Source organism: Notolepis coatsorum (assembly GCF_963971535.1).
Source record: "Notolepis coatsorum genome assembly, chromosome: 13".
NCBI lineage: Eukaryota > Metazoa > Chordata > Actinopteri > Aulopiformes > Paralepididae > Notolepis > Notolepis coatsorum.
Genome location: NC_140177.1, coordinates 22,804,763 through 22,829,436, shown reverse-complemented (window position 1 = coordinate 22,829,436; position 24,674 = coordinate 22,804,763). Strand labels below are relative to the sequence as shown.

General features: G+C 45.2%; 1 protein-coding gene across 2 annotated transcripts; it reads right to left on the bottom strand.

The window, feature by feature from the left end:
• Positions 1 to 1,550: 1,550 nt before the first annotated feature.
• On the bottom strand, positions 1,551 to 24,674 carry LOC311239725 (polyhomeotic homolog 3). 2 transcript variants are annotated; one of them, XM_084328142.1, is made up of 14 exons: positions 24,580 to 24,674; positions 21,964 to 22,155; positions 20,401 to 20,556; positions 18,574 to 18,732; positions 18,002 to 18,091; positions 17,136 to 17,358; positions 12,362 to 12,987; positions 12,117 to 12,258; positions 11,364 to 11,608; positions 10,956 to 11,118; positions 10,739 to 10,850; positions 8,249 to 8,387; positions 3,061 to 3,346; positions 1,551 to 2,207 (listed from the first exon to the last, which is right to left on the bottom strand). In XM_084328142.1, exons 2-14 carry the CDS (start codon positions 22,120 to 22,122, stop codon positions 2,053 to 2,055), a joined length of 2,655 nt encoding a protein of 884 aa, XP_084184268.1. In that variant the 5' UTR covers positions 22,123 to 22,155; positions 24,580 to 24,674; the 3' UTR covers positions 1,551 to 2,052. The 2 variants fall into 2 exon arrangements, with proteins under 2 accessions (XP_084184268.1, XP_084184269.1); XM_084328143.1 differs by having other exon boundaries at positions 11,496 to 11,608.

The following is a 24,674-nucleotide window of genomic DNA, read 5'->3' as shown; positions in this document are numbered from 1 at the left end:
AAGAGCCAACACTGGCTCCGTCGTCATTTTAGTTCTAAACTATTTATTTGGCCATAAATGCACATGTTCCTCCCTCCTGTGGGGTGTGTCTAACCTGGAGATATTGACAGTATATTGTTTGTAAACATACCTTGTTCTCTGTTAGACACAGGGTGCTACGTACAATCATCCTTTGACATGCTGATATTTCATGTTTTTAATCATACATGCATTTATTTTTTTGGTTTCCCAGGTCAAATGTTTTTCTGCCCGAATGAATGAATGAAAACTTTATTTAACAGATTGCAGAATGGGTACAGTACAGTACGGCTCAATACACACAATTGTTAAGGGGATGCAGACCAGAGAAATACTTTGTCTTGTTTACATCAGGGTCCCCCATTTTCCATTCATAGTGAAACACACATTATATATTATTATTGTTTTGAATAGGTGGTAGAGCTAATATTTAAATAGCATATTCACCTCTGTGAGATACAACATTAGTTTTTAGTGGTTAACTAAATAAATCGCTTACATAGATCATCTTGTTGCCGGAACCTTGGTGATCACTTGACCAGGCGACGATCGATCCTGCAGGCGGCCTGCAGAGAGGAGCCCAACCAGCGCGGGGACGCGAGTCTCTTCACTCGGGCGCGCTGGTCGCGCTGCCGGGTTCCAAATACCTGACGGCGCACCCATCGCCCTTTTGTTAAAAACTCAAAAGTCCCAAACGGAAAGAATAATCCGATTTCACACGGCTGTAGTCCACATTTGGGGAAAGATTGGGATCCAAAAACATCGTTGTCGCGGCTCCTATTTCCGCACCTACTCCCCGAACTCCGCATGCGCAGATCGATAAAGAGAGCGTCTTCGCACACATACGTTTAAAAATCACGCATCCAGACTGCGCATGCGGAGTTCGGGGAGTAGACTGTGCAAACACTCTGCTGAAAAAGTGCAGATCGATTTGGGATTGGTGACGGTCTCTCCATGTTCAGGAGACTCGGGCGTATACAAGTCTATTGGATCACGTCTCCAGCACCCCCATAGCCGTAGCTACAACAACCACTTGTCAAGGCTCTCAACCACATTTCATTCATTTTCTCCCCCCCGCTCTCTCCCATGGGCTCAATGTAACCCGGAAGTGCAGTGGTCTATGGGTACTGTAGTAGTTACCATGGAAACGAGTAACATTTTCTCAAAGATTAAGATAAAACATTTACCTTTATTATGAACCTACACAATATGGTTTGGCTGTAATACTTATGATTTTGGCCCCTTTTTACGGACTGGTCCCAGAAAACAACCAATATATACAAATGTACCCGTTGGGCAATAATGTCACCTCTTTTTAAATGAGTAAAGTGCCCCTGTTTGTCAAAGTCTAGTTTCATGACCAGTATCGGCACGTTCAAAATGTGGAATTATATCACTCTACAATGAAGGCTATTCCAAAACATGACATTATGATGATGGTTTTATTTGTTTATTAATTTATGGCAATAATAAATAATAAACAATCTTATAACTTAACTTTTGACAAATCATCATAACCATTTGCTTGCCGTCAGTATCAAATTCAAACTAAAAATTGACACCCCTCTACTTTGAGTTTGTACAGCATTTTTGAAGACATAATAATGCTCAGTTTGCACTTTGCAGACTTTGTTTTTACAAATAATATAAAGATTTTTTTTCAAACTAATGGCTAGCTTGAGCCCAATAGCTACAATCATTACAGTAATATGGCTGAGTGATGATATGTACATAGAAATATATTACGTCACAGTAAAAAAAAAAAGAAAAGAAAACACTGTGTGAATATGAGCAGCACTCTGATCCTCCACTGTAAACAACCAACAGGCAACGTATGTGTGCAACATTCTGGACAGCAGTCTTAGTGAAAATGTAGTCTGTTTAATCATGAGTTTGGTCCATGTGAAACCAACAGTGTTGTCCTCTCCTTATAAAGAGTCCTCGTCTTCTACAAGGTAAAATAAAAGTTTAAAAAAAGTATTTTGTCCCGGTCCAGATTGGCACAAGCACAGTCCAGTAGGAATGTAGAACAGCCTATGACTCCTTCAGAGAGTTGATGTAGGCGCAGAGTTTGAGGGCGGGCCCCAGTTTGAGGCTCATGGTGCTGACAAGGTGGTCCTCTGTGAGTAAGAGCAAAGCCTGTCCATCGATCTCCTGGGAGCGGAACTCCTCCGCTACCTGCTCACACCCTGGAGAGAGGGAGAGAGAGAGAGAGAGACAGCAGAGTGTAGTGAAGCTTCCTGCTGTTAAAGAGACACTTTCTGAGCAGGAGAACGTAGCTGGCAAGATGGTGTAGGAAAATGTGATTTTTCTTTTTTTTAACAATATATTTATTGGGGTTTAGTTTGCAAATTACAACATGTATATCAGCAGAGCAGTATTCAGCAAACATTTTCACCCCGTTCTCCCTCCCCTAACCCCACCCCACACAAAATAATAATTAACTTCATAAACCGGTTCACACAGGAAGGATACAGATTTAAATTATAAAAAATAAACATAAATAAATAATAATACAACCATGTTTTACACATTAAGTAAAGGGTGTTTCTTGTCGTTTTTACACAATAATAAGAGTTGTCCCACAGTACTCTCCCTAATCCTGTTCTTGTTGAAGCAAGTTCCCAACATTCGTATTATGCTTTAAGAAGTAAATGTGATCTTTTTAAGTTATTTGTCAAATTAAACATGTAAATTGGTTCATATGGATGTCTATTGCACTAAAATTTCAGTAAGCCCTGCCATAGTCAGCCTGTACATACAGGCGCTCGACTCCATTGACTTTCCATTGAGTTTGTGGCTAACTAGCCACAGCTTGTATGAGGAACAGCATGGATTGTGCGAAGAAAGTATTCTACTGATCATCATTGGTAAGTAAGGAATAGGGCTAGGGTTAAAACAAATTCCTAAAGGGTCATTTCAATTATTTTCAAAGTAGACCCTATTTTTCATTCATCTGGCATCATGTCGATTCCAACCTAAATGTTGTAGTTTGTCTGTTGTTTCCTAGGCACTGGAGTTCGCTGCAGCTGAAGGCATTACCTGGTAGAGCGTTGATGTAGGAGTAGACTTGCTCCACGCTCCACTGCGATGGATTGGCGAGGTCTCCCTTCTCCCCGTCAGAGCTGCTGTGTGTTTCAGTCACCCTCTGCTCCTCCTCCTCTCCTCCCTCCCTCTCTCTCTCCTCCACCCTCTCCCTCTCTCGCTCCGTCTGCCTCCGGAGCCGTGTGATCATGGGGACAGGGGGTTCATCCTCCTCCTCCTCTAACTCCTCCCTGCCCCTCAGTGAGCCTCTCTGGTTCTCCTCAGAGACAAATGACCCCTGGACCTGTGAAGAAAAAGAACACTCGTGTGAGACGTCTGGTATCATCTGTAAATGAGGACTTGTTTACCTTGTGATCGACTGAAGCCTAACAGACTCACATGGCTCCTTGTCTGAATGGTTCAGTGTAAGATTTAAAGTAGTACAGTGCAGCCCGGTAAGTTGTTGGACAGTGACACGTTTCTTTGCTGTTTGGCACTATACTCCAGTATTTGAAATTAAACAATGACTGTGGTTTAAACTTAGTTTATTGCATAGTACATTGCTTTTTAGAGGACCAAAGGTAATTGGACATATTATCATGAACAATAGGGTTGAGCTACTCTGCTCCCCTAACGGGCAATATTGTGTTTTTCCATGAAACTGTGGAATATCCTATTTTCTAAACATTGTGGATTACTATGTGGCCCAATGGTTGTACTAACCAGGACTAGAGACGATTGTCAATTAAAAGATGTTTACTCACAGCTGTGAGTGAACCAATCAAGGGGAGACCTGAGACACCTGCCTTCCCCTGTGGATTGGGACTGCCCCTATTTCCTCCCATGCTGTTTCTGCTAAATCTCCTATAGGAGCATGATGATGTCATGGAGGAAGACCTGGGCTTGTAATGGCAGATCAACTGCAAGATGGCAGACTGATCCAGGACGGAGGTCTCACGACAGCGTGCTGTCCGTTTCACCTGTTATCTACGGTCAGATTTTTCACCATCTGCAGTCGGATCACCAATCCAACTACATACAAACTACTGATCAGAATGGTGCAACGCGCTGGTTCTATCAAAATAAGCCAAAAGCGCACAACCTATGCAAACGCACCTTCTCACCAGAATCAACTGGAGAAGGAGAGAAAGCCAACAGATCACATGAGAAAATCATGCAGGACTGCTGCACAGACAAGGCAATTCAATCATAAACTGTCTTACCTGATGCCAGAGCTACCAGTAAGGCAGTTTTAAAGGAAAGATATTTCAAGTCAATAGGTTCGAATGGAAAGCTAGACAGCGCATCCAACACCAGTATTAAATCCCACCTTGGAAATACCCATCAAACGGGGGGGGGGGGGGGGGGTAAACACCGGGTGCCTGTCATGAACGAGCGGTCGGAGAATGGCATCCTACAGATTTACCTTCAGCACCAGCATGGCATGCAGTAATAGTGGCTAGATAGACCTTCAAGGTAGAAGGTCGGTGGTGTAGTGGTTAACACGGTCGCCTCACAGCAAGTAGGTCCTGGGTTCCATTCCCGCTTGGGGACTGGGTTGCCAGGTACCCAGGTAGGGTATCTCCCGGGCCTTTCTGTGTGGAGTTTGCATGTTCTCCCCGTGCTCGCAAGGGTTTCCCCTCTAGAAAAAGAGATAAACCCAATGGAAAAATGATGCTTTCGCGTCCCTGGAGAAGGCGGACAGGAGCACTTGGATTGTGTGTGTTCCTGTGTGTCTTACATGTGTGCGTTTTCTGCATGACAAATAAGGACTTCTTCTCTTTGAATGGGCTCCACAACTGCTAAAGATAGTGTCATGGCAATATTATCATGTCATTGTGGATCTGTGTTGAAATATATTCTATCATACATATTCGACTAGTTTAATATGGGTCAACTAGCACAGCTTAGACACTAGGCTACAGAGTGACACTGTCTCTTTAACAACGACCAAGGTTGGGGAGAGGATGAGATTTGGCCTATCTTTTTCTTTTCTAGTGTGTGAGCCGTAGCAAGGCTATTTCCCTCTCCAATTAAGACGTAACAATAACACCGCCTAGCCAAGGCTTGTTTATTCATTTCTCCCCTTTTGGGCATATTTTGGTTATCCTTTCTGTCATATCTGGATTGTCTAATGTACGTCATTTCAATAATGTATTTAATCGTACGTCTGACCGGGGTTCTGTCTCACTTCCTGGTCAGACGCTTGTGTACACTCTGGTCTCTGATTAGTAACTGAGCACTTTCACTGTGATCACAATGAATAAATCTATGTTCATTTTTTTTTACAACTCGACTCAGTCAGATTTACTCGGCTCATCGTTTTGTTCTCTTAGTAATTTCCAAGACAATAGCTCTATACCTAGCAGACATTCCCATCCAGGTACCAAGCTGCCAACTTCCACTTGGGTGGAGTTGGGTGGAACATTTCCCCTCCCACCTGAGTCAATAGGTCCGTGTAACGGCAGAACCCAAGGGGTCTGGCGCGTCATTACTCTCAGGTCTGCAAACCCTGTCTGTGACGATGGCCAATAAGGAGCTATCAGACTGAGCTGCAGCTCGTCTTCTCACTCTCTGTCCTGAACCTGCTGGATCAGTGGGATCGGAGGAAAAGTGTACAGGCTCTCTCTGGCCATCGGTGCACCAAGACATCGTGTCCTAGTGGAGGGTCGTCGTTTTGAATTGGAAAGCCACAGGGGGCTGTGTGTTGCCTGACCACAATGCGAAAAGATGTGAGCGTGTCAATGGGCCCAAATTTCCTCCATCACCTGTGGGTGGAGGCTCCACTCTGCAGGGTGAGGTCCGCCCTTTGATAATAGATCCGCCCCACATTCAACCATGTGCTGCTGACAAGGAGCGCAGGTGCGTGTGAGCCCACAGGTGTAACAGTGTCGCTGTCTGATGCATGGTCAGAGATCGGACCCACCCTGGCGGTTTATATAACAAACAGTAGCTGTGATGTTTGAACGTAATCAGGACGTGATGACCTTGTATCTGGAGGGCAACATGTTTAATGACGAGTCTATCTCTCCCCGTTGCCCGTTTTCGAGTGCCTGTTGTAAACTGACCCCCCCCCCCCCCCCCCCCCCCAAAGGCAGGCATACGTCGTCTTTATGACAATCCTAAGTGCTATCAGGCCCTGCAGAGAGAGTACGTGGGCAGCTATACTCTGACGACATTGCTCTGATATAGGGATCCTGTAGGCAACTCTTTATAGTAGAAATCACAGACTCTGGAGGTGATTTACAACTGTCTCTGTTTGCATAACGGCCAGATCTCGAGATGATAAGGGCATTGTCCAAAAAAACACAGAATTTGTATGGTAAAGGTCCGCGAGCTCAGAGCGAGACTGAAGGGGAGAACACAGAAAGGTCCTTTGTCCTGAAAGGCAAACCTGAGATATTTCCTATGCCTCTCCACAATCGGGATATTTGAAAGAATCTTTCAAATCCACAGTGATCAAATAATCTGCTCATCTGATTGCCTTGAAAATAGCGATATGTCATGGGCACAAAGAAATATCTTTGGTAATAAAAAAAAGAAAACATATTGCCCTCTATTTCATTCACTGGACGAATGAAAAAATTTTCTAGAAGGAAGGACATTTCCTTTCCTAGAAATGGGGCAGTTTCAATGACGCCAATGATAGGAGGTGGATTGTGAACAAACTGCGTTGAGATACCATGGGGAAGGAGCCCAACCACGTTTCCAGACATTCCACCTGTTGGACAGGATTGCCTTCTTGCCTGTTCCCGGAGGGTGGGGAGGGATGGAAAGTCACGCTGGAACTCCCAAGATAGCAGACTCCAAGATAGCAGACTACAAGCTAGCAGGCTCTTGCACCCGTGAGCTGTGCTGCCCAAGTCGGCGGACAGAAGATGGTAACAATGGCGAAGGGTGGCGTGAGGGAAGCCGGAACACGGGATACAAAAGAAGGGATAGGCAAAAGACAACTCTGGACTAGGACTTGGACTAGGACTGCTCTGATCCTGGACAAACGACACACAGGGAATGTTTGTCTCTGTCGGTCATGTGCCTCTGACACTGGGAGCATCGGTTGAATTGTTAGGACACGTGAGGAGCAAGTAACCTTACCTAGCTTGGCAACACCAACCCCAAACCACAACGTCTGAATAGAATACTTTTGAGAATGTAGAGAAAAAGGTTTCATCGCTCAGAATGAAGACCAGGCCATCCGCGAAGGGAGCAAAAAAAAAGAAAAGAAAAAAAACTCCATGAGAAATAGTAGCAGGTGCAAATCCTTTGCCATCAATGACTGCCTGAAGTCTGTGACCCATAAACATTACATTTGGTATCCTCCCTGGTGATTCTCTGCCAGGCCTGTACTGCAGCCATCAGGCTTGTTTCAGGGGCCTTTTTGCCTTCAGTCGAGTCTAGTCGAGTGGTAGCAGTGACCAGAAAACAGTGGAAATACTGATATTACCAAATCAATGGTTTAAATTGGACTATACCACAGTATTATTCAAGAGCAAAGGTGCTAGCATGGCGATACATGACTCTTCCCATGGCAGTACCATGGTAAATTGATACATTGGCCGACATGGTGAAACTGAAATGACCATCAAACTACCATGATACTTTTTTGGGTTGCTTTGGCTGTATGTTTGGGATCATTGTCCTGCTGCATTGGTGAAGCACCGTCCAATGAGTTCTGATGCATTTACTTATGGATCTGAGCAGACAAGATGTTTCTGTATACTTCGGCATTCATCCTGCTGCACACAACCAAAACAACTAAATGTCTCCCTGCCTAAAGGCCTATGCACTGCACTGTACATCTGTTTGACTAAAGGTTTTGAAGAGAGAGAAATAACTTGAAGTCACAAGTAGAGATGTCCGATATTGGCATTAAAATGTAATATCGTTAATGATCGGTATCGGTTTTCAAAAACAAAAATATAATTTTAAACTTTTTATTTATTTAACCTTTATTTACCCAGGCAAGCAAGTAAGAACAAATTCTTATTTTATTTATTGTCAAAAGTATGCATAATGTTGTTAATTCCACGACAAGACATATGTAATGTTAATTATTATTAAGTTCTTTTGGGGGGGAAACCCTGCATATATCGGTTGATATCGGTATCGGAAATTAAGAGTATATCGGTATATCGGTAAAAAAGCCAATATCGAACATACCTAGTCACAAGCATTACAGTGGTGAGGCAGTGCAGTCTGGTCTGACCTGTCTGAGGAAGAGTTCTCTGGAAACTCCATTGACTCTGGACGGTGGTCGACCCCTCCTGCCCACGGGTCTGCCCACGGGTCTGTGTGCTCTGTCTGCCCGCAACATGCTGAGACGCTTGGTGCAGCTCACATTGAACCTGATCAGGGGGGGGGGGGAGAAAATTAGATCTGATGATTTGTAATTAATTTCATCTTGGTGCGGCAGGGTAGCTTGGTGAGTTGGAGAGACTGACCGGGAAGGTCACACGTTCGATCCCCCCGTGACACCCAATGTACCCATGATCCCGACTAGAAGTGTCCTTGAGAAATGCTCCCTTCCTGCTCCAGGGGTGCCGTAAAAGAATTCTGACCCATCAGGTGAAATAGATGCATATTTCTCAGAGGGGGGAAGTGTAATTATGTCTATTGTGATTGTTGATCATGACATTGACCAATAAATTATGTGAGTGTAATCTAGAAATGTGAAACCAATCATCCAGTCCTGAATGAGGACAGTTGGCAGAGTATTTGCCAGTGGAGCAGTCCACTGATAGACAACATCTGGAGCTCCAAAGCCCCCATGCCTTTGATGGCATCGTGGGCAGAGGAAGGGCACCTGGGAGTGATTAGACATGTAAAGGTTCTCTTAGCGACACAAGTGATACTTTATGGGATCCAGATGTGAGGTGTTGTGTTCTATCGCCACGTGTAGCAAAGGCAATACTCTTTTATTGTGTTCTGTGGCATAAAAACACACGAAAACAACAAGCAATGGAACTATGAAGGGGTATAACGATTTGACCTCACAACGATTCGATTCGATTACGATTCTTCAGGCAACAATTCAATGCATCATGAAATCTCTTCATTTGACCACGATTCGATTTCGATAAATTTTCGATAAATCTTCTATCAGTTAATTCCCCAAAAAAATTTGAATACACAAATGTGGCTGGGGGAACTGATTCACTCAGCATGAATGGACTATAGGTAAATAAAAACAATACAAAAAAAAAAAAAAAATCCCCCTGATTAACGATTCTAACATATTCAAATCGATGCATCGAATCGAACACATTAGAATCGATGCATTTCGATTAATCGATGCATGGTTACACCCCTATGACGCACTGGATGTAATTCAAAGGAAGGGTCAGTGTATGTAGAAACCCTGTTTGCATTTGGTAGCAATGTTTGTGCAAGTCAATGGGATCGGAAACCACTATTCTCAAACTTACAAGTCCTTTAAAAAAGTTATACTTTTTACAGATGGTCATGGTCAGTGCAAGAGGGTGTTGTGATCACTCATGTCTGTGTGTGTCTGTCCACAACTGTGATAACCTTCATAGCATTTCTTATCTGATTTGGCTCAAACTTGATGGATCGGTTGACAATGAAATTGATGATCCGCCTCAACTTGACTTCACTTAACCCATTTAGACCTGAAACACCTGCTAATGATGCATTATGTAGCCTGCATATACACACAAATGTGTTTCCCGGATCCAGGACTTGCGCTGTTGATTTTACGATATTTTATTATTATTATTAAATCAGACAAAGATTGACAGCACAGATCGAGGTCAAAGTTTTTTTTTTTTTTATTGTTGATCTTTCCCCCCCTCCTTTTTCCTCCGATTTTCTCCCATCCCAATGTTAGTCGTTACGCCAATTCCCAATCCCCTTCCTGGTCGCTGCGCACCTACCCCCCACAGTCGGTCTGGGAGAGTGGAGGCTATCACGTGCTTCCTCCGACACACGTCCAGCCAATCAACCGCTTCTTTTCACCTGGCAGCGCGGACTTTCACTGAGAGGGCGTAGCGTGTGGAAGGAGCACACTATCCCACTTAGATCCTATCCGCGCTTAGCAGGCGCCCCGACCGAACTGTAGGAGTCGCTGTTTACAATGACCCGGACCCACCCCGCCAGCTTCTCCCACCCTCTAATACAGCCAATTGTATTAGTGTGAACGGCCAGCCAAGCTGGTGACAACCCCGGAGCTGTGAGCTGGATTCGAACAGGCGAATCCTAGCGTCTCCGGGGTTGGTGACGAACGCAATCTCCGCTACGCCACCTGACCGCCCGAGGTCAAAGTTTTAGTGTATTGGTGTATACACATGGTATAGTACATGGTGTACTATGGACCAAGACGGACAAGACTTCTGACGGAATCCAGGCGAGGACACAATTTATAGGAGTCTCTCTGAGTGCCATTCTAGTATTCCTGACTAGAACCACAGATATGGAAGCACAATGGAATGCATTTTTAGTTTCAAACTCCATTGACTTGTACTAACATTGCTAATGCTAACAGGAATCGTATGCAGATCTTTCACAAGGGAAAACATTTTGTGAGGGGGGATGGTAAGTGATCGAGTGATTGGATGGATCAGTTTCTATTCAGATGGTTTTTGAGATTGCATTTCTTGAGGATTTCAATTGCAGGCTACTATCATCGACAAGTCACTTGTGCTGTATACTGTAATGTGATGCTAGCTGGTGAGCTTACCTTCTGACGCAGGTCATAGAGCAGAAGCGTTTGGAGCGCAGGAAGGTGTGAGTGTAACCGTTCTTCCCACAGAACTCACACTCCAGCATGTCTGCCATACTCTGTCTTGGCTCTGCAACATTAGAGGCCCAGCTGTTATACACGCACAAACACAGACATTCTTCACAAATGCGCACACACGCACACACACACGCACACACACACACAGGGTACCCACCATCTGCTGTAGGAACATCATCATTGTCCATTTCTGAGTCTGTAGAATCTGACTCCTCAGCATCCATCAAGCTGTCCTCAGGTGCTGTATCTCCATTGGTCCGTATCCCCTGAGAATCAGGAAGTGTGGCCTGCTGGTTGGCCAATGGTGAGGAGGGGATCATCTACACCCAGGGAGTACATTCAGAGTATAGTAACACTGTTCATACATTTGTGGACAGGTAAGAGTAATGGAACTGCAACTGTAAACCATAGCTGTAATGTGTTTTACTATTAACAGACGATAGTAGGAGACACACCGGGCTTGGGAGAGTTGCCGGCCAGCTCAATTAACTACAACTACCTGTGACTGATGCCCCCTGGTGGCCTGACAGACTAACTGCCACTCTTGCCCCTCCAGCGGACATACCGGAAATGGCTCCAGGCCCTCTCGGATGACGAAGCCCTCAATGAGGTGCGTGAGGATGTGGGGTCTAAGTAGGCTGTCAGGGCTCCCTGGGAGGCTGCCTGGGGCTGAAGGGGTCTGGCCGAGGCCTCTTACCGCGGCAGGGAGGAGGGGAGGAAGAGGAGGGGGGGTGATGTGGGAGGGCTCCTCCAACCCTGGCGATCGGATTACTGAACGACCCAACGTGACAATCGACAGACCCGTTGCACCTGGAGGGTGGGATAGAAACAGCAGTGGTGTTCACAATTACCTAATTTGTTTCCACGATAATTGTTGGCAATACCTAGCATGACATCCTGAGGATAGATTTCAGTCCACTCCCTTGGTATTTCTTTCTTTATTGAGACGGTAGGAAGGCTGAGAGGGAGACAGAGTAGGGGAGACACTGGAGAGAAGGTTCTGGCGATCCTAGGCCAGCAGGTTCATTCGTGGTTCCAGGGTCTTAACCACTATACCGTCTTCTGGGCACATAACCTGAGGAATTATGTTGGAGCAACTCTCTTTTTTTTTTTATTTATTGCATGGAATCTGCTGTGTTAAAGTGGCTTATGATGCAAGACACATTTCAGAACAATCTGACAATAAAGTACAATCTACGAATAAACATATTCTATTGACCTATCTCCAACAGTTGTTAGTGAAGAGAAAAGAGGACGGCTTTGAGATAGGTCCATTGCCCTATCATACTCGGGTTTAGAAGACACTATTTACACCTACCAGTTCCGTTGTGTTTGGGGGCAGGTGTGGTAGCAGACGTGATGGGGGGTGTGGGGGGGGCCCTGTCTCTCGGTGGGCCGGGACGGTGGTCCTCTCCCCTCTGCTCTGGACTCAGTCCATTTGCTTTGTATATCTGCATGGACTGAAATACAATATAATATTATTAATATTTAAATATTTAGCTGTAGCTCGTAACACACACGGACGCCCACAGGGTGGCAGCAGAGTGCCCGGCGGCGACTCACCGACGGGGTTTCGGCGAGTCTGACCGGATGCACCTTCAGGTCCACGGCCACCGTCTGAGGAGGCGTCAGGTGCCGGTAGGGCATCTGGACCAGCGCCTCGGCCACGGGAAGCTCCGCCTCCGTCGCCAGCACGCGCCCCGACTGGGCGGCCAGGGCGTGGGCCGAGTGTAAGGACAACCTCTGCATGGAGGCCGGGGGGTTCTGGGGCAGCCGGGGTAGAACCAGGGGCGGAGGAGGGGGAGGCGGCTGGCTCTGCAGCAGGGGGACGGCGCCCCGGCGCTGGGGGGCGGCGACCAAGGGAGGCGGCTGCGGTTGGATGATGGTGGTGGTCTGCGTTGACGTTTGTGCTGACGATGTGAACACGCTGGTCACACAGGAAGAGGAGAGGGCCGGGGGGTCGTTGCAGGGTTGCGATTGGGCCACGGCTGGGCCCAGTGTGTGGATTGACAGCGGAAGGGGATTATGGGTCGTGTCCTGGGGCGCCACTCTGAGGGCGATAGGGTGGAACTGCCTGTGGCTCTGCTTGATGATGAGCTGGTGGGGGTGCTGGTGCGCCCCCCGTAGGCCTGCAGGACAGTGCATCTGCTGCTTGACCAGAGTGTGGCACTGGGCTGGAGAGTAGGTCACTGCAATGACACATCATAGACATTTTGGAAACAAGGCCGATGGCAATGAGCTTGTAAGAGGGCAATCAAAATGTTGCGGTTTCCAAACCGTAAGAATTTTAGAAGCTACGATATCTAGCTGAGGTATTCAGCCCTGCGTTCAACACTGCCCTTTGAAGACGCTAGGCCTGTCCCCGACTAAGTATTTGTATATAGTCGACTTTCATTGGCCAAAATTTCCTAGCCCCCTGAATGCAAAACATATATATAAAAGGATAATTAATTTTTTTGATCATTCCATTTGGACTGTGGGGGGTGCTTAATGTCTGAAGGAGTCGACTGAAGGCTTCTTGTCCTCTGCAATTGGTCCACTGATGGATACATCTTGATATTTGTCTAGTCTAGTGTGTTCATTAGACGGGTGAAATCCTCTTTCAGTGCCTCTGTGCCTGTTTTCTTAGGCAGTTAGCCCCGCTGGTATGCGCGCCATTAGCGTTAGGCCTCTTTGCTTTTGGAAAGAATGATAAAAAAATATATTATCCTTTATTTATTTTTATTTTTTTTTTTTGCATTCGACTAAGAGGCTGGCAGTCGACTACGGCTCCTCTCGATCGATTAGTCGACTAGTCGAGGTGAGCCCTAGAAGACGCCTTTCGCGAGTCACTTTGTGTGTGCAGTGAAAACCTGCTGGTTATCTGTGCCACTAACTAACGAGCAGGGAGAAGACTTAGCAGACGTAACCGTCGCCGCCTTAAATCAGCAGTGTTGGAGAATCTTGAGGGGGGGGGGGGGGGGGGGGGGGGATCCAGGGGGTTTGTTGAAGATGGATATCGATTGTTAGAACACTAGTCATATGAATGTGGGCAAAGCATCTTGCTTCACCTATTGATTGATTGATTGATTGATTGAAAAGTTTATTAACAGATTGCAGAATGGGTACAGTACAGTACAGCTCAATACATACAATTGTTAAGGGGATGCAGACCAGAGAAAGACTTTCGTCTTGTTTACATCAGGGTCCCCCATTTTCAATTCATCATAACATATATGACATACATGACATACAGATAGACAGTACTGCTACATCTATACATTTATGACATATCAGATTTGCAAATACAGTACTGTTTGTGATACAAAAAGTGTCCAGAAAAAGAGTGTATATACATTTGACGTAGAAACTGTACATTGGAGGAGGTTGGGTGGGTGGGGTTGGTGGGTGGGGGCTGTACATTGGAGGGGGGGGGGGGGGGGGGTTGGGGTAGGGGGACGACGACACTGTACACTGTACATTGGAATACTGACAAAGCCATACTTGGTAATTTACTGTACAACTGGGTTAAGACATTTGTAGGGGCCAGTTTCGAATTGCAGTCTCCCGTAGGTGTTCTTTGAGAGTGTTTTTGAAGGTGGGTAGTGATTCACATTCCTTTACAGCTTTGGGTAGGGCGTTCCACATTGATGTGGCATAATTGCGAAGCGTGTTTAGTCCCTTGTTTGAGCCGAATCTGGGTTTAACATGATTTGTGGAGCTCCCTCTGGTGTTGTGATCGTGGTATTCACTGACCTTTGGGAAGTATTTTGACATGTACATGGGTACCTTGGTCGCGTAGTGTATCTTGTAGACCAGGCCCATTGCAAGTTGCTGTACTCTGTCGTCTACTCTAAGCCATCCTAGGTTGTCAAAGTGGGCCGGGGTGAGGTGGGTTCTAGGAGTCAGGTCAAGCAGTAGTCTGACTAGCTTGTTTTGAGATGTTTGTAATTTGTTTTTTAGTGCCTTTGAGGTGCTTTGGTACCATGAGGTGCAAGCATAGTCGTAGTACCCTTGAATGAGTGCTCCTGCCAGAGTCTTCAGGGTATTCTTGTTTACCAGAGAGGAGATCCGGTACAAGAATCGAGTTCGTTGGTTGACTTTTTTTATTACATTGGATGCCATTTTGTACCTATTGGACTGCGCCAGCTGAAAGAGTATTATCAATGCACCAATCACCAGCTAGGGCTCCACCCTGGCGTTGGCGTTGGATGTGTGATCACCCTTCTGTAGCTCCTTTCAGAAACCCGGGCCAGAAAAGCAAGATCCTTTGCCCGCATTCATATAACTGATGTTATAATACATAACAATTTGGTAGAGATTCTTGGGCAGAGGTGTTCAGCAGGCTGTGGCGTACAGGCGTAGAGAGCTCTGCATAGGAGCGTGGGGACGCGTCTATGCCAAATACAACGCAGTTCGGTTTCCGGGTTCCTCTGATTGGCCACTAAGCCCACGTGACCGCACGCTAGCACGCCCCCCTTATCACCCACTGCCGCGCTGTGGACGCGAGGCGGTGGTTTCAGCAGCAGCAGCCGTCTTCTTCCGAGGCGGCTTCAAGACAAACGTCTTTCTCTGGTCTGCATCTCCTTAACAATTGTGTGTATTGCGCCGTACTGTATTGTACCCATTCTGCAATCTGTTAAATAAAGTTTTCATTCATTCATTCATTCATTCATTCATTTCTCCCCCACTACTCCCAAAAGTAACACTAAATAGATAAAGTACAACAACGCCAGACTCAAGAAACTGTGTTCCCTTTGGATGTGTTCTCATAAACAATGTTTGTTTACACTGCACACGACACTCGAGGCTGCATGGGTGTAATCTCTCCTCTAGTTATATCAAAGAGGTTGCGTTCAGGAATCGACGTTGTGGCGTCCTACGGATCTTCCTCTCTAAAAGCCCCACGCAATACAGCATGTCTTGAATGTTCAGGCAGGAATTCACCGCAAGAAAATGTGTTGCTAATCTTTGTTCAGTACAATATGATTGGAAAAATAAGCTACATCTGGAATGAATAAAGTGATTTCTTTTTTTTAACTGTCAAGGGTACCAGCGTCTTTTTCTCCAGTAACGCGACTAATATCCATATCAGTTACATCATCCAAGGTATTGTTACTCAATGTTTGTGAGCGTGGTTTGGAGATATTCACAGTAATTGTTAATTCAGTAAAGTAGTCAGATCTACTCTTTATTGAAGGTACTGATATGATATGATTCTACGATTAATACTACAAATGTAATGGTCCTCAATGAGTATAACAATTACACAAAACATTAGCTTTATATCAGCCTTTCTGAAAGAAGAAATGGTTTCTTTTTTTTTTTTTATCCACTTTTTCTCCCATTTTCTATATTTTCTCCCATCCCAATTTCGTATCATCCAATTCAACCCTCCCCTGTCACGAACGCTGTTTCTTGCCTCCCACAAGCCGGCTGCAGTGAGGACTAAGTCATACATAGCACAAGTCCCCTCCGGTACTTGAGGTAACAGCAGTCGCATCTTTTCACCTGCGCAGCTTTATCTCTCAGTGTCGAGGAGTAACGCGTGGGAGGCTCACGCTGCCCCCGACACTTCCTGATTCTACTGCGCAGGCGCACCAACCGACTTGTAGGAGTCGCTTGTTCACAACGTTCGATCCCCACCCTTCAGTTTTTCCCTCCCCGTAATACGGCCAATGTGTATTACTGCGGACGACCAGCCAAACTGAAAAACAATGTGGAGAGCTGGATTCGAACACGCGAATCCTAGCGTCTCCACACTGGTGGCGAGTGCCTTAGACCACTACACCACCTAGCCGCCACGAAGAAATGGTTTCTTTATACATAGTCCTATATATATAATTTGAAATAAAAAAATACCATGTTCCTTAGTCCTGTATTATGATCAAAAAATTACACAAAAATGCATCCTATATAGACTCATAAGCCAAAACATTCAGAAATACCCAAATGATGCGAGTTTGTTTTTTTATGACATGCACAACTACAAGCTTTTAAGAACACTGACATAACTGCTGAATATCACTGAAATCCAAGTTAATGTATATCTTAGAAGTTCTTTGTTTCATCGTACAAACAGCCAAAGCTGTCATGTATGTTGTGTATGTCGCCTCGCGCCACCCCGCTGGCTCTTCTGCTTCACAGCGCGGCAGTGGGCGATAAGGGGGGCGCGCTAGCGCGCGGTCACGTGGGCTTAGTGGCCAATCAGAGGAACCCGGAAACCGAACTGCGTTGTATTTGGCATAGACGCCGTGGGGACAGACATGGATACGACCAACAGCTCGCTGTAAAAACTCATACTAAAAAGCAAGATTTCAACTAACCCGTTAAAACAGAACTTTGCACAGTCACTCACCTGGTGCCATAAGCTGGTGTCCTGAGGTAAGCTGAGTGACATCAGACGCTCTTGCCTCGGTTCCTGTTTCCGTTGAGGCGTCGGTCTTCTGGCTGGCCTTGAGGGAACAGAGGGACATCTTGGGCAGGGGCGGACCGAGGCCTAGGGACTGGGACGAGGGCTTCAGGAGGACACTCTGGGATGTGGTTAGAGCCCCTGGGAGGTGGGCTCGCACAGCCAGGCTCTGGACCAGACAAGATGTCATTATAACACCTTTACAATCTGCCTATTACACTAGCTTCTATTACATTAACCCTGGTTATATCAGGCCCAGACACGTTCTATATTACACTAGCTTCTATTACATTAACCCTGGTTATATCAGGCCCAGACATGTTCTATATTACACTAGCTTCTATTACATTACCCTGGTTATATCAGGCCCAGACACGTTCTATATTACACTAGCTTCTAATACATTAACCCTGGTTATATCAGGCCCAGACATGTTCTATATTACACTAGCTTCTATTACATTACCCTGGTTATATTAGGCCCAGACACGTTCTATATTACACTAGATTCTATTACATTAACCCTGGTTATATCAGGCCGAGATGAGGCTGGCTTCACACAAAGCTAACAGTCATGTTATGAGTTGCATGTTACAAGTCACTAATATGTGACTAACATGTCATTTGTACACCACAATAAATGTAATGGCCGTATAGAATATTTTCACTTCCCGTTGGTTTAATCAGAATCCAGAATGTGAACATACATCAATCTTATCTGAAAAATGTCTCATACATCAGAAACATATGATATTATTATCAGTCTGGCTCTACTGTAAAGCGGGTGCCATGGTGCCTGGAAACCCTTTTTACCTGAGAGGAGGAGGTGAGAGGGGAGCTGGAGCTGACAGCAGGGAGCTCCGACTGAACTGCTGCTACTGTGGACGCAGGAGTCAGAATCAGCTGAGGAGGAGCAGAGAGAGAGACGGAGAGAACAGGAGAAGAGCCCGTTGAAAGTCAAGAAAGGCTGGGTGTTAGCAACAACAAGTGCCAGGCCTGTGAGACGCCACTAGGGGCAGAGTGGCAAACCGTAAGTGACTGACAAATTAACTTGTGAGTAGGGATGTTCGATATTGTTTTTTTTACCGATATCCGGTATACCGATATTGTCCAACTCTTAATTTCCGATACCGATATCAACCGATACCGATATATGCGGGGTTCCCCCCCCAAAAAACACAACATTATGCATACTTTTCACAATAAATAAAATAAGAATTTGTTCTTACTTGCTTGCCTGGGTAAATAAAGGTTCAATAAATGTAAAAAAAAAATATTATAATAATAATACCGATACCGATAATTTTCAATATTACATTTTAATGTGAATATCGGGCGATAATATCGGACATCCCTACTTGCGAGTGTTTTAAAAAGGCGGGTACCATCTGGGTGCGGAGGTACATCTGAGCCTGGTTACAGTTGGCCGATCCGTTCCCCAGGAGCATGGCCTGCTGGGATATGGTGCCACCTGCAGCGCTGGAGGCGGAACCCTGGGCTCGGCCAATCAGCTGGGCTGTTACTGGAGAGGCTGGAAGAGTTATCTGTACGGAGGGAGACTTTGATGTTTTTTTCCCTATGGAATATCTCACGTATACAGAGATTTTAAAATACATTCAATCATCAATTATCCTCGTAAAAAAAAAACACCTGCTCTCACTTTCACCACACATACACACTCATACACACACACATGCACGCGCGCCAGCAAAATACATTTAGGGCTGCAGTTGGAGACCTTCATCTTCCACAGTAAATATTGCATCACCTAGGCCCCAAATATTGGTGTGTACAGAATGAGCGAGAGAGAAAGAGAGTAAGTATATTCCTGTCAGAACAGCTACGCCTGGTGGCAGCATCAGATGCCTCATTTATCAAAATCTACTTTAGACTTTATCCTTGATTCCTCCGTACGATCATTTAGACGAATATGATTAAAAAACGGATGAAATTATATTTATAGCGTTCATACTTTTGGGTAATGATAGAAATTGTATTTAACTTTCACTGTATCACAGGAAACCAGAGAAGGTTTAAGTAAATCTATATGACATCAAGATGACATTGATAAATCGATGATAAATCACAATTTTGGCTCGGACTTGGTCATCATAGGCGCAACGTTTGTGCGTAATAAACGCCGATAGAAGAATCAAGAATGCTTACTGAGTTTTGGGTCGCGCCAGACGACTGAAGCAAACGCCCATTGGCTGAAGAAGGCAATGAGGATGACTGTCTCCGACCAATGATTGAAGCCTGTGTGAAAGGAATGGTCATATCACAGTGATAACCAGACTCTCTCTGTCTCCCTCTCTTCCACGTGGAATCACTCATTTTATACTTACACGTGCATAATATACTGGTATATACACGCACGCACGCACGCACGCATCGGGCTGCTCAACGACTCTATGCAAAACTAACCCATCCATTCTACATTCACAACATCCACATGCACACACTCACTTTAAACATTCACTTTAACACTACGCCGTATTTTTTATCTATTTATTACTCAAATAATTGCACTACCTCTCTACCTAATTTTTGCATTTTGTACATTTTAATTGAGTATATTGCATATTATAGTGTTTGGTCTTCTTATTTTACTGTATGAAGCACAATCTCAGGAAGGTCATACAGAACCAAGCATTTCACTGCAATGTACATGCAGTGATGCGTTGCTCATATCAACACTGGTTGCGCGCATGCGCATAAATGTTCCCTCGCATAAGGACAGACTAAAGACAGTGCCTAATTGGCTCTACGAATGGAATGTAACACCTGACGACCGGCGCTATTGATATGCAAAGTAGCCAGTTGGGTACTGCGAGTTGGCGCATCAGTCGAGTGCAGCGCATTCCTGTGTGCACGCGCTTCTGCTCCCAAAACTATGGTTGCACGGAGTGCAACCCCGTCCCACGAGCAACGCATCACTGTGTACATGTACCTTATATGTGACAAATTAAACAAAACTTGAGTAGAAGAAGAGAGGCATGCCGTTTTGTATCCCTGTGTGTTTCAACTATTTCCTTGTATTGCTGTGCTGCTGATGTATGTATGTGACAAATAAAACAAAACTTGAACTCGATATGCACTTATACACACACATGCATAACCATAACCACACAGGCACACACTTCTCCACGTGCACAGACATAATATGAGCATGCACATGAAACAAACTCTCTCTCTCTCTCTCTTGCTCTGACCTGCTGCACCGTGGCCAGGCTCTGCAGGTGTGGCGTGTGCTGGTGTTGATGCAGAGCAGCCGTCTGTAGCATGAGGTGCTGCTGCTGAGCGGCGTACATCTGCTGCAGGTATTGGGCCGCCATGCTCTGGGGCCTGTGGAGCGCCTGCTGGATCACCTGTGCACGTGACACACACACACACACGTCAGGAACCGGCACAGTACAGAAAGACGGTACCGGCTGCAGGCAACCCCTCTAGGACAGTCATGTCCTCTGCCTTTTACTGGTTCAAATGTACAGATTTTCTTAATGCTGCCTGCGACATATTCATGTGATTCCTCCACAATTCAATAGTTTGGTACAGCTGTTTTGGATTCATCTATCATCTGGACTGTGGGGGGGGGGGGTGTCTATTACCTGGTCTGCCTGCAGGGCCAGTGTTCACAGACACAGGGGGCTGTGTATTTCCCAGACTGCCTGTCTGTCTGGAGGAACAATGTTGTTGGGAGCGGTAGGGGACTGCCTATTACCTGGACCGCCTGTCTGTCTGGAGGAACAATGTTGTTCGGAGCGGTAGGGGACTGCCTATTACCTGGACCGCCTGTCTGTCTGGAGGAACAATGTTGTTCAGAGCGGTAGGGGACTGCCTATTACCTGGACCGCCTGTCTGTCCGGAGGAACAATGTTGTTCAGAGCGGTAGGGGACTGCCTATTTCCCAGACTGCCTGTCTGTCTGGAGGAACAATGTTGTTGGGAGCGGTAGGGGACTGCCTATTACCTGGACCGCCTGTCTGTCTGGAGGAACAATGTTGTTCGGAGCGGTAGGGGACTGCCTATTACCTGGACCGCCTGTCTGTCTGGAGGAACAATGTTGTTCAGAGCGGTAGGGGACTGCCTATTACCTGGACCGCCTGTCTGTCCGGAGGAACAATGTTGTTCAGAGCGGTAGGGGACTGCCTATTACCTGGACCGCCTGTCTGTCTGGAGGAACAATGTTGTTGGGAGCGGTAGGGGACTGCCTATTACCTGGACCGCCTGTCTGTCTGGAGGAACAATGTTGTTCGGAGCGGTAGGGGACTGCCTATTACCTGGACCGCCTGTCTGTCTGGAGGAACAATGTTGTTCAGAGCGGTAGGGGACTGCCTATTACCTGGACCGCCTGTCTGTCTGGAGGAACAATGTTGTTCGGAGCGGTAGGGGACTGCCTATTACCTGGACCGCCTGTCTGTCTGGAGGAACAATGTTGTTCAGAGCGGTAGGGGACTGCCTATTACCTGGACCGCCTGTCTGTCTGGAGGAACAATGTTGTTCGGAGCGGTAGGGGACTGCCTATTACCTGGACCGCCTGTCTGTCTGGAGGAACAATGTTGTTCGGAGCGGTAGGGGACTGCCTATTACCTGGACCGCCTGTCTGTCTGGAGGAACAATGTTGTTCAGAGCGGTAGGGGACTGCCTATTACCTGGACCGCCTGTCTGTCTGGAGGAACAATGTTGTTCGGAGCGGTAGGGGACTGCCTATTACCTGGACCGCCTGTCTGTCTGGAGGAACAATGTTGTTCGGAGCGGTAGGGGACTGCCTATTACCTGGACCGCCTGCCTGTCTGGAGGGACAATGCTCAGAGAGGTAGGGGGCGCCTGGGTGCACGTGGGGGTGCCGGTGCTGGCTGTTGCCATGGTGATGACAGCTGATGCAGTGGGGGTGGTAGCCTGTGCCTCCTTCTCTCCGGGGCTCTGTCTGTCCATCTCCCAGGTCACACGCAGTCAGCAACAGGAACACTGAGGGACAAAGACCTTAATTAACAGCAACTAATAAGACAACAGGACTGTGTAATTTGATTGTGTGATATAGTCACAGGCCTTTGCTGTCTGGTTTTCGCAACCATTATAGCCAACTCTGTAGCAGCTGATTATTGTGTTCCAACAAATAGCCTGCTAAATTAATGACTAATTACTGTGTAATCTACAGAGAGAGATAGTTTAAATGTAAAATGATGAATAATTGTTGGGCAATTTATAAGGCTGGAATGGCAAGCCTACACACTGCTCTATGGAATAATGACAGATTCACAATATTTGTGGACTCAGTGATCTTACAAATTGGGTTTTCTAATGTATCATTGGTGTAAAAGCATGTGGGTATATCACATGCATAACATGTCTCTCTCATCTCGAGAAGGGCTCAATGAAATCCATGACAAACTACATAAAATAGTATCAAATTAAACTTTAAATGGCATTTAGATTAAGGTAGATTAGATTCAAATGTATTGTGCTCCTGTTGGCATTATACAGCACATGTACTGTACAACGAAAAGAAGTTTGGCATCCAACCAGAGTGCAAATGTAACAGTAAAGTGCAACAATGTACAGGTGATTAGACTGGGTATAAATATATATAAATGAGTATAGTGCTAATCAGATGTATGTACAGAGTTGTAATATGAATATGTACAGTGACACACTATGGTCATACATGGCCAGCAGGGTAATTAGTCACCAAATTAGCCTATTCCCACAATAGACTGGTATATGTCAAAAGATTAATTTGACAATATTTTAGCCTAATTTGAAAAACAATGAATTAGCTATTGTTGTCTGAAAAGTTTGACAGGCCAATGCGCTTGGGCTAACACTATAGGCCTATAAGATCTATTTCAACCCAAACTAAAGATTAAGCTCTAAACTAACTGAAAGCAAAAGCGTGACTGCGCTCATTTGACATCCAAATTGTTATGCTATTGAAACCCAGTAGGCCTGCCGCCTGGTAGAGCCTGCATTTCATTTGTTAAGTTCTGAAGGAGAATCATCTCGTCCAGATGAATTGAAAATGGGGGACCCTGATGTAAACAAGACGAAAGTCTTTCTCTGGTCTGCATCCCCTTAACAATTGTGTGTATTGAGCCGTACTGTATTGTACCCATTCTGCAATCTGTTAATAAAGTTTTCAATCAATCAATCAATCAGACTAGAGTGCATTTCTAAATTCACCGCAATGTGAGGCGAATCTTTTTCATTGCTTTCTTTTTCTTTCTCTTTCCACGTTTGTCTGTTTTGAAAGGTTTACCAACTTTAATGTCGTATAAGGCACTATAGTCAAATAAGCATGATATGTTTGCCTTTTAGATCATTTAGTTGTTATAATCTAATTATAATAACAAAGAAAACGCTTATGATTCCATACATTTTAGTGCCATATTAAATAAACGAAATGTGCTAATTGGATCACACATTATAGCCACGTAAAATTGTATTTGCATATTATGAAAATACAAGGCAGAATAAAGAAAATTAGAAACTTTTGAATGACCTAAAACTCGCCTATATAGCCTATCCTTTATAACTTGCAAATGATCTGTGAAACTGGTTCCGTGGAACAAATAAAAAGATAAGAAAAGCATGATGAATTATGTAGCCTATAGGAAAAAAACATTTGATTCCGAAAATGACTTGACTCGGAAGTATCGTGTATAGACTGATTGATTGGTTGATTGATTGAAAACGTTATTGCAGATTGCAGAATGGGTACTACCGTACAGTACAGTACAGCTCAATACATAAAATTGTTAAGGGGATGCAGACCAGAGAAAGACTTTCGTCTTGTTTACATCAGGGTCCCCCATTTTCAATTCATCATAAAGACCACCATTCGGCTAAGGTTGTTCTATGATCAATAATCAAATGATAGCTGAAATGCGGGAGAGTTGATGTTCTGTTTTGCTGATATTCTTTTGTCCTAAAACTGTCGTGGCGATATTATTTTGACTGTCCTATAATACAACACTGCCCAACACGAAAGTAAATTATTATTAAAAAAGGGGGGTGCACAGGTTACACTATTACAATAAGCTAACCCGTGTTAAAATGGCTTTATCCGAGATATCTTCGGGCTAAATATTATGACGTTAATAACATGCTTTGCGATATTGATTTGATTCCCCCCCCCCTGCATATCTGGCTATATTTCAAATTGAACGTTTAATAAAAACACGTCTTATAGCCCACAGCAGCATTATGATGAACGCCCATAACCGTTAACATATCATTTGATTGACCAATATCTAAGAATGTGATCGTGAATGCATGATATGATAGCAAAAATACAAAAATAAAAACAACAGGGTATCGTTTTGTGCAGGTCTGTGCAGAGAGACCCGCTATATGCAGCATGCAGCACAATCACACCCGTCCTGTCGGCGTTACCTGGTGGAGTTGATAGACATGATGACCCATCAGCAACTGACCGGACCCTGGCACACTGTCATCAGGTTCTATGCGTCAATAAGAGCGTCTAAAAT

Bases quoted from the DNA above. Each gene is read 5' to 3' on its own strand.
- LOC311239725 (XM_084328142.1), bottom strand. From the start codon at position 22,122: ATGGACAGACAGAGCCCCGGAGAGAAGGAGGCACAGGCTACCACCCCC. The intron at 12,988-17,135 runs GTGAGTGACTGT...GTGTCATTGCAG, and splicing joins ACACCAGCTTATGGCACCAG to TGACCTACTCTCCAGCCCAG. The intron at 10,851-10,955 runs GTGGGTACCCTG...CTAATGTTGCAG, and splicing joins TGATGTTCCTACAGCAGATG to AGCCAAGACAGAGTATGGCA.